Below are 17264 nucleotides of genomic sequence, written 5' to 3'. Positions count from 1 at the left end.
CAAGTTGGCTAACACTGAGGTGACCATCACCCCAGCCTTCACAGTGTCTTTAGGTCTGCCACTTTGCTACTTCCCCAGCACTCTTGGGGCACAGGAGTGTATGGCAAGGCTGGGAGCTCAGGGTCTAATGTCAGCCCCCTTAGGGCACCCTGAGGGCTATTTTAGAGTGAGGGAAATATATATCACTCTGCATTCCACGATGTGTTTGGGAGGAAAGTCACAAATGGTAGGCCCATGGACTTGATCCAGCCAGTACACTGGATTTGGCCCACATACATGTTTTCTTTTAAAATTGTCAAATATGTAAACATCCAGAAATTTCACATTTTAAAAAATCCAGATTTTGAGCTTTTCTTGAAAAAAAAATCAGAAAGTCTGCCAACCCTCGGTCCTCATATCTACATGTGGCAACAATCAGACAGAGCTGAGCACCTCTGGCTCCTACAGGGGAAGCAGATGCTCTGCGGTTTGCCTCAGTCCACTCCCTCTTGTGTTATATCCAAACCATTTTGTTTGTGTGACCTGCCTCTTCTCATTTGGGTTTGCCAGCCCTTGTACTGGACTTTTGGGAGCCTAGTAACAAATGTCCTTGAGGGAAAAAAGTAAAAAGCCTGTTTGAAAGGGGAGAAGAGAAAGGCGACACTTACAGGGAGAAAGTAAGTTGAAATTTCAAAATATCCTCCTGCTACCTATACTCTTAAATTCCTAATTTAGTTTTTTCTGTTTAATGCATTTATTTGGATTGGCTCAGTCAACACCGGTCTTGGAATGACCAAGAGAGACTATCACTGGAAGAGAAAAAATGAGGTAATAAACTTGACACTTTGATTAGATTTTTCTTACTGTGAATATTAAACTACACAGCGAAAATAAATTGTAAAGTCAAGTAGCAACATGTAGGTGGTGAGAAAAATGGCAGCTCGTTAAGATGGGAAAATTGGGATTAAAGTTCACCTGAATTACTTAACAATTAAAATTATAGAATATTTTTGAAAACTGTAATTTTGCCCTAGCCCCCCTCTCCCAATTTCCCCCCTCCTAACTCCCTTCCCCCCTGATATTTAGTTCAAAAGTAGGGCTATCTGGGATTAAGGATGGGGAGGGCCATTCACCATACACATTAGTTAGACATTTAGTATGTAATAGTTAGACATTAGTTAGACATTAGTATGTAAATATGGATGCTTCTCTCTTTGGAGTGCACATTCCCATGGATGTGTGGGTCTCTCTGGCGGGGGTGGGGGGTGGGGGTGGGGGTGGGGTGGCGCACAGGTAGATCACGGGCATCTTCCTAGGGTACCAATTTTATTTGACAGTCTTTCAAAGGGAGAAGTTACCTCATTTTGCTGTTAGGTTACTTAAAATATTATATATTGAAACAAACACACTATGGAGTAGGATGACAAATTTGTGTGAATTTAAGATGAAACAAGAGACCTCAAAACATTTTATTATGGAGAGTCGCTTATGTGTTGCCCTGACATTTTTTCCTAGTTTCCTCAGCAATCAGAGCTAATTTAGAAAAGTTTGAGAAGTGCTGGAAGCCAGGCCTAGAGTTGGGGAGGGAGAGGGCTGGTAGAGGCAAATCTGGTGGGGAGAAGGGTAGCCTGCAAGGGGTGGGTGTCTCTGTGAGGGCCCCTAACAGAGTTCCCTTGGGCCAGAGCCCACTGCTGAGTGGGGTGGAGGAGAAGACAGCTCTGACAGAGCAATAGGCGATAGGCAAATGCAGAAGTAGGCCAGGTAGCAGTAACGGTGCCAAGAATGGGCTTCAGGGGCCTTCAGCACCCTTCCTCCCCCAGTTGCCAAGTCACTCCAAATACACGTCTTCTAAGGAAAAGTGATGTGCTGTGTAAAGGCAGCTTCACGAGAAGTCCCTTGGCCCATCACATCCCTAACCAGATAGCCACCCAAAGACCCTCCTAATAGAAATTCTGGTCCTGCCACTATTATTTATGACAATCACGGTGGTTTGCAGTGTGTTTGTTGGGGGAAGGACAGTGGCATTGACCAAACTGACAGCTCTTTGTTCCTTTAAACAAAGCAATTTAAATCTTTTTAGGCGGTCTTCCTCGGCCATCCTCTCCTTTCTTAAAGGGACCCTATTTCACAAATGGGGAACCTCACTGGGAGTCTAGTGATTCGGCTCCTCACTTGCCACTGTCTTTTCCAGGCCCCATTATTAAAAAAATGCTCATTCCAATTTAGGAAAGAAGTCTCCAGCTTCCCTTGCACTCAGTCACAAAGTTAACTGGAGTTCAACTCTCCTAACATTGCTCTTTAAGTGCGCCTTTGATACACTACTCTAATTGAATTAATGTATCTCTCTTTACAAGATGATGTTTGATGGTATAGAGTTGCACATGTACTTACTCAAAGTCCTTAATATGTAAGATGTTTTAAAGGGAGTGTTCCAGATAATGGAAACTTTTCAGTAAGTTTTCTGATTGCACTTAAGTTTTTTTCTGAAATGCTCATAGTCAAATATTTTACTTTTGACTTTCTTTTATAGTTGGAAACTGGATACCATTTTAGAAAAGGACGTTAATGGCACTTATGTGATACCTGGAGTCAGGTTAAAGACCGAGCTAATATCCTGACTCAAGTGCTGAAAGATTGTCTGGCAAGGAGTTTACTTAGAAGTTGCTAAAACAATTTACTGCTGCATTTATTGTACAAGCAATTGATGGACTGCTGCAAAAGCTCTAATTCTAAGTAGTTGCATTATATTTAAGATGTTCACAATTCCTCAGGATAATATAAGATATCCTAAAGCTTATGGCCTAGCAAATGAAATCCTGCATCCAGCTGAGAGCAAGTTATAATAGAGCAGGAGTTATCAAAAGCACTGTACAATTAACATACTACTATCTAAAGCATAGGACCTATAATTTTGATTTGTGATATTGCTACAATTAGTGCCTCCCTAATGTTTTTCAGAGTAAAATTATTTCCCCCGTCCCCAATTTAGTAAATATTGAAAAACGGAATAGGTTCCATAACTTTAGTTATTGAAAGCACAGTTTAGGAGAAGTTAACAATATTACATTGCATAGTACTGTTTGATATCACTTTTCATTTTATTTTAAAAAGTCAAATAAAATAGAATTTTATGATCTGATTGTTTACTTAGAATCTACTATTCCTTTTCATTTCAACAAGATTTTAAAAGAATCTACTCCAGTATAAAATAAAGAGTTACAAAAAAATAGTAATGATTCTCTACTCCAGGGAAAACCATAATAGAAGAATAGAAGGAAACATAAGAGAAAAAGTCAAGCCTTTTACGAACGTTCTGGATACCTAGAATAGGGCAGTATTTCTCAGAGTGGCCTGCGGAGCACCTGTGTGTCAACAAATGTCAGGTGTGGCTGCACATTACAGACCCATAGGACTGCCTGGCTGTTTAAGGAAGTTATCACAGACCCAGTCTCCTTGTAGCCTCCTTCTCCTTCATCCTTGGCCTGTGACTTTTATCCTCAGGGTGGCAAAATGACATCTGTAACTTGGGCATCCCATTTGCTTTTCAGTGAGGCAAGGTGCTTTCTCTTTATTAGGCTTTGCCTTTTAGTCAGGAAGGGACCCCATCCCAGGCCAGCACTATCACATGACCACACTGATCTGTCATCTTAAGATGAATTTTAACTGGCACCTCAACTTGCCACCATTAATACAATCTGGGTATTTTTCGTAAAGAATAAGGGGAAATGGATATTGGGTGAACTGCAGTGTCTGCTGTACTCTGCATCACAAGCCCATACCTGGTATAGGGTTGTTACAGATGAAGAACTTCTGGCCATCTGTAGAATCCATCTCTGGGGGTAGGCCCCTGGCCTGCACATTTTAACCCATTCCTTATGTGATTTAATGCATACTGAAGCTTGAGATGCCTAAGGTAGGGGATAAAGAAGTAGCAGAAAACAGATGTCTGCTCTACAATCTTGCTTACGAGGCACACTGCCATGTATTTGAAACAGCTAGAGGATACTTCATTCCATGCATATCAGTTAGGATGCTTTTGGCCTCAGGTACCAGAAAACCCAACTCAAAAAAGCTTAAACACTAAGGTTATTTATTATTTCATGTAATAGAAGTCCAGAGGTAGGACAGGTTCACAGTTGGCAGATTCAGTGAAGATCATAAAGAATCAGATGTTTTTCTTTCTCTCCACTTGGCTGTTGACCTTTACAGCCTCATTCTATGGCTGGATCCCTGCTCCCAGGCTGTAACATGGCTGCCAGCAGCAGTTTAATGTTTTCTTGTCCATATTCAGTGTGAGAGAGAAAAATGCCTCCCAGTAGCTCTCGTGTGAGAAAGAATTCTTGCAGAAGCTCTGTTGGTCTTCTATTTGTGTCTCAATGCCCATTTCTGAACCAATCACTGAGAAGAAGGTGGCAATGACCTCTTAACTAGTTAATGCACCCTTTAAGCTTGAATCAAAGCTGTACTTCCTCAATTTGCATTGCCCCAAAGTGGAGGGGTCAAATGGAGTAAATCACTGTGCCAGTTCACTGCATCCAATTGGCATCTTGACTTGGCCCTTTAGACACAGCCATTCTGGCTCCTTACCCTTTCCTGAGCTTCTTAATGCATATTCCTACCCTTAGGGTAGAGGTTGGAGGGGAGGTCAGACTTCTGGCAAGACCACACAGGAGCCTCAAGTTGATCACTTTGCTAATCTTAGATGACCATCTCTTCTAGCCAGAACATTTGCTGATTGTCTGAGAAGGCACATGGTGGACTGCCTCTCAAATTCCTATGCTTCTCTCATAGCCACAGTGGCTGTATAATTCACTTACAGCTAATAAATCTTCGGATTTATTAAATCTGTTCTCCCTATGAAAACAGAGCAACAATCCTGGAAAGGGGAACTCTCCTCTCCAAGCCCCATAGTATATTAAGAATATACTATACTATACTATGGCAATGCATATTCATTATGTAACATTTTATATTTGGAGAAGAATACTTTCACAGTCTTATGGCTTCATGGCTGCTTCATGATAGAACCAGAGATCATTTTGCGGGTACATGACCTCCCTTTTCCTTGAGCTTTTCAGCGTTTTCACAGTGGCAGCACCTATGTGGGTCGAGTAGATATAGCCCACCAAAGTTTGGGTGCCTGAGTGAGTGATAAAAGGGGCAATAGATTTATTGGGGGAAGAACTGATAATTTGATTTTGAATTTATAAATTCAATGGCCAATGTTCCATCGATCAGTAAAGATAAGACTCAAGTTTGAATAATTAATGTTGGAGACTTAGACTTTGAATTGTCACCATAAAAGAAAGTTGAGGCGAGACTCTCCGAGAGACAAGGGCTGAAGAAGGCAAATAGCCAAGGGAAGACAGCAGTGCGGAACCTCACAGTTAGGGAGGTGACAGAATGCGAGGATTCAGGGATTAGTTCAGAAGAGATGTGCTAAGGAGAACCAGACAGTCTTAGTTCTTTAAGGCCAAAACATACAGTGACTTGGATAAGAGATGACAGCAAGATGCCAGTCCTTTAAGTCTCTTTCAGACCAGCATTCACCAGGATATGTAACTTGGAATTTTCACCTTCCTTCTCAACCTTCTTAGTGTCACCGAAATTTTACATGTGCAGAAATCAAGGAAACTAAAAGCTTACTGACTTCTCTAAAACATGGCACCAGGGATCAGCTTTTACATTATTATACTCAATAAAAGTATAGAGGGCTATACGCAAGAGACTATACCAGGTATGGGACACTTCCTTCTAAGCCTAGGACTTAGCACAGCATAATAAGTCTGAGAGACTATGAGTTCAGAATACTTAGCATTCTTTCCAGAAAAGCAAAAGATGTCCCATTATCCTCAAGATTCATATTCTTAAATCTAGGAATCCTTTTAAGGTATCAGGTTAGGAGAGTTCTTTGTAGTGGGGGTCACAAATTCCACAGGACCCAGGCAAGTAACATGAAGAAGCAAAGTAGGCCAAGAGATGGGGTGGAATACATTTTCTTTTCTATTTTGTTTTACAAAGCAAAGGAAACACATTTTATTTTACTTTATTTTTGACTGCACTGGGCAGCACGTGAGATCTTGGTTCCCCGACCCGGGATCAAACCCGTGCCCCCTGCAGTGGAAGCGCGGAGTCTTAACCACTGGACCACCAGGGAAGTCCCTGGAATCACATCTTCATCAGCCGCTCCTGCATTTTCATTATATGAAATTTTATGTGTCTGTCTTTGGAGAAAAGCATGTCAAATCTAGCAAGGAAACATTTGCCCTCAGGACATGAGTCCGAACTAGTACTTGAAAATGTGACAACAGAATTTTCTGATCACGTTTTAACAAAGGATTTACTTGCTGATCACTAAGAAGTAAAATTCAGAAAATAGTCCCCCTCCACCACTGCAAGAATAAATCATCTATAATAAAACATTTTCAGTCACCCTCTCCCCTCTTCCCAAGGTGTGCCCTTTCATGTGCACTTCATCGTAGAGCCAACTGACATCCAGAAATACTCTGAAAGGCACCTGGCACTGTCGTGTTGCTCATGCCTCTGGTACACCTCCCTGGCAGGCAAGTGGAACCTTTTCTGTAGCTTCCCACTTTCAATAGAAATTTATTGAAAAATTTTCTTGATAGCAAAATACTTAAAGATTCCTTCCCCCTGCTCATCCTTCAGTTATCTACTGGAAAATTACAGAATTGAAAAGGTTTTGCCCCCAGTTGTGATCAAAACATGAAATATTGAAGAACATCTGGGTTACTCAGTTCTTAGGTTACATATGTAGATATGTACAGAGGAAGCTGAACCCCAAGTTCTATTCCTTCCCAAAATGGGTAACAGAAGAGAGGATTTGATTAGAACAGCTTAAAAAACCTGATAACTCATTCTATGATGGAGCAAAGCAGGCTTTTTCAACCATAAACTGATACCACCTTGTTGGTCATAAACCCTGCAGAGATCCAACAGGATGAGCCTCAGATTTCAAAGAGAGTCAGCAGAGAATATTAAGATATATGAACAGAAGAGAATGCTGCTAAAGGCACAGAGCAAAGAATCCCAAGGAATTTGTAGTGCCATTTTCATTTAATAAGCCAGTAGTATAGCAACCTAAAGACCTTGGCTGTGATCACACCAGGATGTTTTTATGGTACTGCTGCAGGAAAACATGATGGGCAGCTGGCATCCTCTGGCTCACGGTGCTCAGTGAGCAGCTCCAGCACCAACTCTGTGGAGAGCCAGCCTATGGCTGGGGGGTGTAGCGGAGGTATTTCTTGCCAGATGGGAGCTCTTTGGTGAAGACTCCTTTAGGGAAAATTTTTTTGGCTTCCTCTTCAGGGATGGTTGGAAGGACCATCACGCTGTCTCCATTCTATTGAAAAGACATTGTGAATGGTGAAATTCAATCTTATAGTGAAGGCTAAAGGCAATAATTAACTTCAGAAAAGTAGCTACAGTTGCTGATGAGAATAATCAAATCTCCTTTGCTCTATCCCCTCTGAGGAATTTTGTTTTCGCAAGTTGATCTTTGACACTTTGGGAAGGGAAGTATTTCCCCACCTTAACAAGAAATAGTCCTGTTTTAAATCTAGTAATGGCTTGCCACCTAAGTCCTTATCATTGCCCTGCATGACTGAATCTGGCTTCCTCTCCCATCCCTGGCCTCTCCCCCCACCTCCTGCTGCTGCTTTTCCAGCACGGTGGCTCTCCTATTCCTTGAACATGCCAAGCTCATTATTAGAAAAGCTTCTTAGCTGTTCCTTCAAGCCTGCCGTGCTCTTCCCTCCTAAATATGCGTGACTTGGTCTCTCACTTCCTTCACGTCCTTCCCAAAGGTCCCTTCAGAGAAGGGCCTTTCTTGACAGCCAAATATAAAACCAACCCTCCCACCTGTGCTCCCCTTCTCCCCACCTCTCTCCTTGATTACTCTCTGTCGCACTTATCGTTACCTAATATACTATAAACTTGTTTATTGTTTGTCTCTACCAACTGGAATTTAAGTTCTATGAGGGCAGGGACTTTACACTGATTGTTCATTGCTGCATCCCAGTGTCTACTGTCTGCGCTCAATAAACATATGGTCAAAGAATGGAAACAGAATATAAATGGTTTGCCTGTCAGAAGAAACAAAATAACAAAACCAGGTGTTCAGGTTAGCATATTAAAAAAATGTAGCAATGTTAAGACAGTCTTGTGATATTATCCATGTCCTACATATGTCAGGAATCTTAGAGATTAAAAGTTCATGAACAGGTTTCAGAGAATTCTACATAGGTTTAAAAGACTGAAGCTTAAGAGAAATGAAATGTTTCAAGACATTAATACACCACATAGGTTTATACCCACGACTTAAGTGGCCAGTCTAGGTTCTGCTATAAATATTTTGCCATCAGGGAAGAGTTAAAGGTTTTTTAAAAAATCCTTTTACTAGGAAAAGGAATGATTCTGACCAATTAATTTGTCCAAATAATCTAAAAGTTAGAAATACAGGGAGTTTATATAAAAGGGGTTAAAGACCCTGAAAATGGCCTCTCAGCAAATCTTAAACTCAGCCAGGAGGAAAAGCCCTCCCAGTGTACTTGCATGCCAGAAACAAGAGCCCCACATAACACTGACCCTGGAGGTAGCCACTGAGAGACTGGCCCCACAGGCCTTCCAGGCAAGCTGGGTATCTGCCCTTTTAACATCTTTACCTTCCAATCAACTGGGGTGGCAACCCTCTTTTCTGCTGTCAGCTGCAGAGAGATAATTACTCGGAGAATCTCATCAAAGTTCCTGCCAGTGGTAGCCGGGTAGAGGATGGACAGTTTTAGCTTCTTATCAGGACCAAAAACAAATACCTGCAAAGCACACAGACACATAAACAGGACGAACTCTTTGAATGTTTTTGATACTAAAGCCTCTCAGAAGGCTCTTAAGTCATTAAAAATGTTCAAGGGTATAACAAAACAACAACAGAAATCTGCAAATATCTAGAAAGATACACCAAACAAACCGGGTGGCTGGAGTAGACATGATTTTCTTCTCCACGTTATATTTCTAAACTTGAAGGAAATTATATTTGGCTCTGGCTGTCTCAGCAAGAAACACTGATTTGCGAACTGAATCCAGGAAAGGCCTCAGGAAGGTACTATGTTAACTACGGAAGATTATCATAAAAATAATACTAATGGGAGTTGATCCTGGTCCTCAAATTGTTGTATATTTTTGCAGATGTGGGAATAAGTTTGTTCCCTAGTGGGTAAGGACAGAACAAATAAGAATTCAAAACCAGGGATGCCTTACGAAGAAGGCTATGACCCACCGCCTTAAAGAGTGGGCTGTCAGGAGGACTACAGAAAAAGATTTCTCAATTTTAGGTGACATCCTAGAATAACTATTTTTATGTATTTTCAAAAGCTGTGAATTAAGCAGTTTAAAAGTTTAGCTGAAAAATTTTACTTTGTACCAGCATTTAGATAAGAAGTGAGAGTGCCACCAGGACACTTGTATCCTAATTGGACATAGTCCCCCATTTCCTTTAGTTGGTCCAAGCATTTACTTGGACATATGTAGCCTGGTCAGTCACAATGACTATGTAATGGATGTATGCAACTCACCACACGAGCTGTTACGGGCATGCCCTTTTCGTCCTTCTCTGCTGGGTCCAGCATGCCCAGCTGGATGGCAAGGTCCCGATTCTTATCATCAATGATGGGAAAAGGTAACTTTTCTGTGGGCTCATCACCATTGTAAGCATTGATATCCTGAAATGCAGGGGAGAGAGAAAAGAGGAAACTAAACCAGGCATATCCTCTGAATTCAATCAGTTAACAGTCATTGTCTTGTAAGACAGGGAAGAGAGGACCATAATCATCATAATTTCTCTAAGCTATTTTAATAAGAAAATTAATGAATGAACACTCCTCATCCCAACTGCTCATTGACAGGAATAACGGTAGGGTGTAGTACTTAGGTTATAACCTAGAGCCTTCTCATGCCCAAGTCTCTTAAAATTCAGCATGCGTTTACTGCTCTGAGAAAGCAGCATTAAACTCTTTAAAAGTTGAATAATATAGAGTTAGACTTCAATCCAGGGTACCTATGCGTACCCAAATACTATAAAAACCATCAGTAGCAATGAGTTCACATCCAGAAATTAAAGCACATGCAAAGATAATTTTATAGATCTGGCCCCTGCCTCAAAAGCACCCTGACTCAGACATTAAGCTACTGTAACAAAGATATTAAGACATGAAAAGAAAACACAAAACTTAAAGCAAACACAAGAATGGAGAGTTGAATATTCACTTCAAGGACAAGTCAAAGGTAAAAATGGGTGAAAAGGCAGAGGTGAATTTACACTAGGGTGAAATCCACATAAAAACAAAGCATTCCAAGTCTGAACTAAAGGACAATAATGTACTTGCTTCCACTCTCTATCCCTTCCTCCCCTAGTTAAAAACTTCATCCATTTTTCTATTCTGGGAAGTTTTGGGGGAAAAAAAAAATCTAGCTTCGTTATTTGATCTGGTGTTGACATTGCATTTAAGGTGGGCTAAGCATTATGGTAAGTACGTGTGGGATGCAGATGAGGAAGACACGGTTCCTGCCTTTAAAGGAACTTCTAATTTAGTTGGATGATTTCCGTAAGAAGTAGCAACAAACGCAAGACGGTAATATGTAAATGGCAAATGCTGAAGTACACCAGCATCCCCATTTGTGAGACTGCTGGAGTTAGGAGAGACTTCAAGAAAGGCGTATGACTTTTACCTGGGCCTTTGAAGGGTGGATAAGATTTTCACAGGGCAAAAGAAGGCATTCCAGGGAGGGGGAGCAATATTACTGAAACATGTAGGCAAGTCTGAGCATAAACTGTTGATTGGCGAAAGAGGAATTTATCTGGGTAGAGTTTTAGGAAGTAGTGAAAAAGAGGCGTTAAAGCTGGAATAAGGTCGATTTATTATGTGGAGCCTTGAAAGTAAAACAGGAGTTGATGGCATAGCAGATATGAACCTTTGTGGATTTCTCAACAGAGATGCCATAGGATAAAAGTGGCATTCATGAACTTTGAAATGGATAACAACAAATTTTAACATGTTTCTTAATTTTATTAGCTTAACCTCCCTTCTGCTGTCACTGGCGGTCTATCAGGTCGCCACAGCTAAAATAACAATCAATATGGTTTCATACTAGAGGCACCTTGAGGTTTCCTATGTAACCAGTTGTGTGTCCAAGTTTGGACACTGCTTCTGAAAGTTGGGACTTATTTCCTATTTAATGCAATCACAGTTTTGAAAATTCTAGGGCACAAGCTCACCAGTGAAAATGAACCTGGGTGTGTTCCTATACTTTGAAGGGTATTATATAATTGGCTATAAACTCTTCCTTCAGCCACCTGTACTTGCAATGATTGCTCTGCAGTAATTCTCAACCCTGCCATTTGCATGATAGGCACTACATTACACCCATGAAAAGCAAAGAACAATATGCTTTGGCTTTATACTAAAATCAAGCAAATTCCTACTCTCTATCATCTAGTGTCAAAGAGAGTATTAGTTTGGGGTTCAAATCCCACTGCCACCATTTTCTTGCAGGGAAGTCTTTAGTGTGTCCTTCCAACTGCCTGGGTGAAAAAAGTACTCTCATCTGAAAAGCTGGGAGCAGGAACCATATACCTCCCCTACAGGGCTGCTCCCAGAAACTAACGAGAAACTGCCTGTGAGATACTGTGGAAATGCCAATGACCATTCACAGCCAAGTGTAAGGAATGAAAACAATCCACCTCAAGAAAGAGAAATGCCTTCCCTTTTCTCCTATACATGATTCTTCTAATCTCAGACACTTAGAATTAACTGGTATAAAGTGGCATGGGATGCAGCCCCAGGTGGCCAGCTCACAAGTCAGTACTACATCGTATATTCAGTTGCATGTCAAGTGCTCGACATAGTGCCTAGTGCACAGTAAGCATCCTTTGAAAGTTCCCTATCATTATTTAGTAGACACTGTAGCAAAGTCATTAAAATGTTCTCAAGTTAAATCTAGACCACCACATTTATTATCCAAGTAAATCCTTTTGTTGGGAGTACACAGGTCCTTCAGTTCATTCATTTGACAAATACAGACTGCCTGCCTGCCTAGGAGGTCCTGAGTACTGAGCACTGTTCCAGCAGTGCACGAAACAGGAGTCTGCCCTGCTGAGCCTCCACTCTGGTGGGGAGAAACAAACAAACGAAATCAGCAATGTGCAGAGTATTTTAGACGGTGACAAGTGCTAAGGAGACAAATCAGGGGAGGATGGGGAGTACAGAGGGGAGTTATAATTTTAGATAAGGAGGGCAAGGGTGGCCTTAATGGGTATCATTTGAATTGAGACTTGAAAGGCGTGAGGGCAAGCCACAGAGATCCCTGGGGAAAGAGTCTTCCAAACAGGATTCTGGATATATTTTGAAGGTAGAGCAGGCAAGTCAGCTGATGAATCAGACATGTGAAGTGAAAACACCAGAGGAATTAAGGATGACTCCTGGATTTTTGGCCTGAGCAACTACAAAAATACAGATGCCATTAGCTGAGATGAGTAAGACCCCCGGGATTAAGAACAGGAGCCCCGTTTTAGACATGCTGGATTTGAGGTGATAGGACATCCCAGGGGAGATGCTGTAGGCGGTGGTTTCACCAATCTGGAAGCCAGCAGAGTCTGGCCTAGAGATGGAAATTTGGGAATCATAGCATAGAGATGTGGGTGGATGAGTTTACCAAGGTGAAGAATGTAGATAAAAAGAGAAGACGTCCAAGAAGTGAGTCCAGGGCAACTCCAGCATATATTCAGTATTAGGAGCCGGGAGATGAGGAAGCTCATGCCGCACATGAGCAGGAACAGCTAGAGAAGTGGTGTCCTGGAAGCCAAGAAAGAAGGGGGCTGAGAACTGACCACTGGATTTAGCAAGGTGGAGGTCACTGTGCAGTCCAAGTCAGACTTTCAAATAATCAGTGAAGGCTGAATCTGAGCCTTACTTGTACCTTCACCTCAAAAAACCAAGCTACTCTATAAAATTTATAGCTTAATCTGTAACCTCAAAGCATATGCCAACGGGCACTGTACCTTGCTCCAGGCAAGATGGTCTTCAACACTGTCTATTGAAAGGGCAATCATCTTAACGTTCCTCTTGGCAAATTCTGGTGCCAGCTTTGCTGCTCTGCCAAGCTCCGTGGTACACACTGGGGTAAAGTCCCGAGGGTGGGAGAAGAGAATGCCCCATCTGAATGAAGGAAAAGAAGGTCACAGTTGAATGAATAGATTATCACCAGCATCACGTACAATGAAAAATCACAAATCCTAGATCAAAAATGACTTTCTTTTTCAAATGAGTGCTTATGAAGACAATCACTTTTAAACTTTTCTGTTGAGGAATGCTTTTTGATCTTCTTATCTCCAGAAAAGCCTATGTTTAAAGCCCAATTCAATCAAAGATATGAAATTCAACATGATAAATATTTAAAAAGACTGTAAGGATGCTGCCTCCTTTAATAACTCTAGAGCCACCCTGAGTCCTTTTCAGCTAATAAAATCTGTGCTACTCAAACCAAGTACTTATTGAAATAATTTTTTTTTCTTTTTACTCTTTCTACATTTTTTTCTAAGCACAGATATGCTGACATTCACCTCCAGTAATGGATGTTCCAATATGCCCTGAATCTAGACCAATGCCTGACTACAATAATAAACAGATTATGTAATCTGAAATAAATAGGCTTCTATCCTCTATTTATATGTAAAATTAAAGCTGACACTTGATTCTTTGAAGTGAACAGATATAAAAACTTCTGTAAAACTAGTTTACTGATCTAACCTGCTAAATAGGACACCCAATATTTGTACCCTGACCAAACAACAGCATTTTAAGAGTTTTACCTATCTCTTCATTTGCAGTTTATTATTCTTTTTGCGTTAGACCAAGTGGGTAGAAAATGATAGCCTCCAATGTCGATTTCTACAACTACAGATTCTTAGGGAAATACTAATATCTAAATCATCATTGCCTAAGGTTAAATTCGTGTAAGTTTTAAGCACATTTCAAGCTAAAAGTCACCAAGAACTTTGGAGTACTGTTTCCTTCTCCTGGGCAACAGAAACTACTCTTTCGACTGAAAAGGAAAACCTAACACACAGTTTCCACACTCCTGTTGACTTAACAACATTAAAGCAGGATCCTAAACTAGTAGATGACTAACTCTAGCCTAGAAGCCAAGCTGACTTCCCTAAAGATTGCCAAGTTTTCTGAAGCACAAAGAAGAAAGCAGAGACAAGGTACCTAATTCCCGGCTACATTTGCCACTCAACTCCCAAGGTTTCAGGAAAGGAAAAGACCTTCTTACAAAAAGGATGGATGGCCCTATGGCAAGACTGGGAAGAGAGGGGTAATATTTTTAAGATTGTGGAGGGGTGTGGTATGTTTACTTTTGATAAAGGGCAATAAGACATTAGGTATGTTTTGAAATAAGCTAGCTATGAGTAAAATGTAGGCCTTAGAGTCTGTGGTAAAGGATCTGTTTAAGGGTCAGATGAGACTTAAGGAAAGTCTCCAGAACTTGAGAAAAAATGAGCAGGGCACTTCTTCCTGTATTGTTAAAGAGGTGATTAATTAGAAAAATCAGGCATTCTCTTTCCATTGTGAATCAGGAGACTGTATTGCTGAATCATGTTAAGGAACTCGTTTGAGGCCACTTCACATCCTCCCCTCTCCCAGAAGCCAAAACTCTAGTTTGCCACATGGCTAGGAACAGGATAAACTCTGGGAATGTCTTACTGTGGCCTGCCTCTCCTCTAAGTCTCCCTGCTGCTGCTCTTCAGAGGAATACAATTACATTATCCCCTTTCCTTTTTCCTCATTTTCAAAAGACAAAAGGTTTCTTCATTTAAGGGAGGGGTCCCCACTCACTAAGCCCCAGAAAACCCAGGGAAAACCCATGTTTTGTTTGGTGAAGATGTACTGTGAAGAAGCTGCTTATACCCCACACATACAGAAACAGTGACTGGGCTCAATAAACTCACTAAATGCAGCACCCAAACCCCTTAGTTGTTTCCAGTTGTCAGGGGCAGGGTAGAACCTGTAACGTTTGAAATTATTTTAATTTTCTCCAGAACACACCTGGATCAAAATTTGATAGTATGAATTGAAATCACATTAAGAATGGAGTTTGGAAAAATTATATTAGGCAAAAATCCATGTATTACAATGATATAAAGGGCTCAAACTTATTTTCGGGGTAGGGCAGGAAATAGTACTATCCCATGCCTGACCCAAGGCAGACTTGTATATTTTTGTTTAGATGCAGATAGTTTTCTCATCTTCCTACTTATGGCTCCCTGAGAAGGTACCACTTTTAGTCAAATTAAGATAGATCGAGGACAATAAATGACAACAAAAAAGTCCCAAACAAATAGGGTTAGCTTAAATAGTGACATCATTTATAACTATTGCTACAGTAAATATGCTTTATATTAATATTTATTTGCAACCTAAGAGTTCTAGGAAAATTTTGTTTTATGAGGGTGAGGGCTGTAGGCAGGAATGGGAAGGAACATTATCTGAAAATCCCATCGAGTTTTGGAGAAATACTAATACCTAAATTCTGAGTATGAGACTGGGCATAGTCTGTATTTCTGAATTCTTTCCCTGCCTTTACTGCCTGAATGTTCATTTCTCATCCTTTCTCTAGCCTAGTCCTCTCTTGCAAAAAACTTAGCTCTTCCCTTAATCAGTAGCTGGCAAATGGATTTAAGGGGCGGTAAGGGGTTGGTTAGGCCTAAGGTATAAGAATCTCTCCCAGGTGCTCTGCAGAGGCCTGTCCAATCCTTGATTAATCTCATAAACTGCACCCTCTGTCTGTAATATATGTACCTGGACACTGTATATAAAAGGGATACAAAGCAAGAAGGAATTCTAACACCTTAGACCACAGTGTAGTGGGGCCACTGGAACTCCAGAACTATAATGTAACTAGACACATCTGGGATGTTTCACATTAAATCTAATCAACTTAAAGTTTGCTGATTCAGAAGCTGTACAACCACAGTAACGCCAATATACTCCTAGTCATAAAGGTATGATTGCCAGGCTAGATCATGGGTCACCAATTTGGCAAGTCTACCTGAGGCTGGAAGCAAGGCAGAAGGGGGAAGGGGCAGTGAGAGGCACTCTGCAGTGAAACAAAAGGGTCTCAAAGGGGAAGGTACGGGTGTCCAGGTGCTTGGCTATCCATGGCCACTGCAACTGAACAACCTCAGAAAGCCCTTCCCTCAAGCTGTTGCAAGTTCTGGAATGAAGGACACACACACACATACAGAGTGTTCTGGGTTCCTCCCAAAGCTGTTATCAAATCACATTCTAGCAGCTGGGGGAGGTTCTGGGCAAAAAGTCTTTCAGCCACTATCTGGCACCTGGTGGTTTCAAATTTTTTGTGCTGAGAAGACTGCAAATACCACTGCAGCAAGTAGAACCCTCACATAACACGCTGGGCCCTTCCTGAACCTTCAGCCAGTAGCAGTGTCCTCTGACTCTGGCTTTGGACACCAACCTTCCCCAGGGAGCAAATTCCAGAACGGAGGGAGGGAGGAGGTGCGACCCTGGGCACGAGTACCGGGGAACTGACCGCCGATGCTGCCCGGCCCCTGCCCCCTCCGGCCTTCGGCTGGACCATACTACTTGCACAGTTTACCAAACAGAGGCAAACAGACGAGCTCTCCTCCGCACCGGCCTCCCGAACCCGGGACCTGCGCGGTCCCAATTTTGTTCCCCTCCCCATTCCTCACTCCGGAGCCGGCCCAGCCACGCGAGGGACGGAAGGCGAGAGAGGATCCAATGGCCGGCGGAGGGTGGGCCGGAGGGTCGGGGCCGACCAGCAGCGCTCGGCCGCCGCGGGGCAGAGGCCACACAACGAGAGGCACGTGCAGGAACTGGTGCAGGGAGGAGGCGGGCGGCGAGCAGGGGGCTGAGCGGTGAGGAGGACGGAAGGGAGAAACAAGGGAAGGCACCCCTGAGTCCGGGCGTAACCCGAGGTCAGGGTAGGGTGAAGAGGTGGCCACTTACGAGTCTCCCAGATAGTCGTGGAAACGGATGCGGCCGATGGTAGTATTGGCCTCGAAGTTGGGAGCCTTGTCCCCGAGAAGGAGCCCTCCGGGCATGGCGGCAGCGATGACACGGAAGGAGGAGTAGGCGCAACGGCGACAACCACCAGCTGGCTGGTTCCGGCGTGTGTGCTGGGAGGCGGAATAAATGGGGCTTCCAGGGGCGGGACGGGAGGGGCGGGGGTGG

At 42.3% G+C, this 17264-nt stretch overlaps 2 protein-coding genes across 2 annotated transcripts in view; one reads left to right on the top strand and one right to left on the bottom strand.

Annotated features, from left to right (window-relative positions):
- SLC9C2 (solute carrier family 9 member C2 (putative)) overlaps positions 1-6337 on the top strand; it is a gene marked incomplete at both ends in the record, with an annotated part of 96686 nt that extends 90349 nt beyond the window's left edge. Inside the window, 3 exon segments of the mRNA XM_082655214.1 lie at positions 715-716; positions 718-807; positions 6212-6337. Of these exon segments, the coding sequence (XP_082511340.1) occupies positions 715-716; positions 718-807; positions 6212-6337 (218 nt within the window).
- PRDX6 (peroxiredoxin 6) lies at positions 6010-17216 on the bottom strand. The gene is made up of 5 exons (XM_082656391.1): positions 17040-17216; positions 13052-13208; positions 9570-9716; positions 8664-8810; positions 6010-7342 (listed from the first exon to the last, which is right to left on the bottom strand). Exons 1-5 carry the CDS (start codon positions 17132-17134, stop codon positions 7214-7216), a joined length of 675 nt encoding a protein of 224 aa, XP_082512517.1. The 5' UTR covers positions 17135-17216; the 3' UTR covers positions 6010-7213.
- Positions 17217-17264: the final 48 nt, after the last annotated feature.

The sequence above is a fragment of the Grampus griseus genome (genome assembly GCF_964374135.1).
Source record: "Grampus griseus genome assembly, chromosome: 1".
NCBI classification, from domain to species: Eukaryota; Metazoa; Chordata; class Mammalia; order Artiodactyla; family Delphinidae; genus Grampus; species Grampus griseus.
Note: the sequence above shows the minus strand (reverse complement) of the source record. Positions and strands in the feature narration are given on the sequence as shown.

Excerpts from the sequence above, each read along its gene's own strand:
- PRDX6 (XM_082656391.1), bottom strand. The coding sequence starts at position 17,134 with ATGCCCGGAGGGCTCCTTCTCGGGGACAAGGCTCCCAACTTCGAGGCC. Across the intron at positions 9,717-13,051 it reads ACCATCTTGCCTGGAGCAAG|GATATCAATGCTTACAATGG; the intron begins GTACAGTGCCCG and ends CCTGCATTTCAG. Across the intron at positions 8,811-9,569 it reads TGCCCGTAACAGCTCGTGTG|GTATTTGTTTTTGGTCCTGA; the intron begins GTGAGTTGCATA and ends TGTGCTTTGCAG.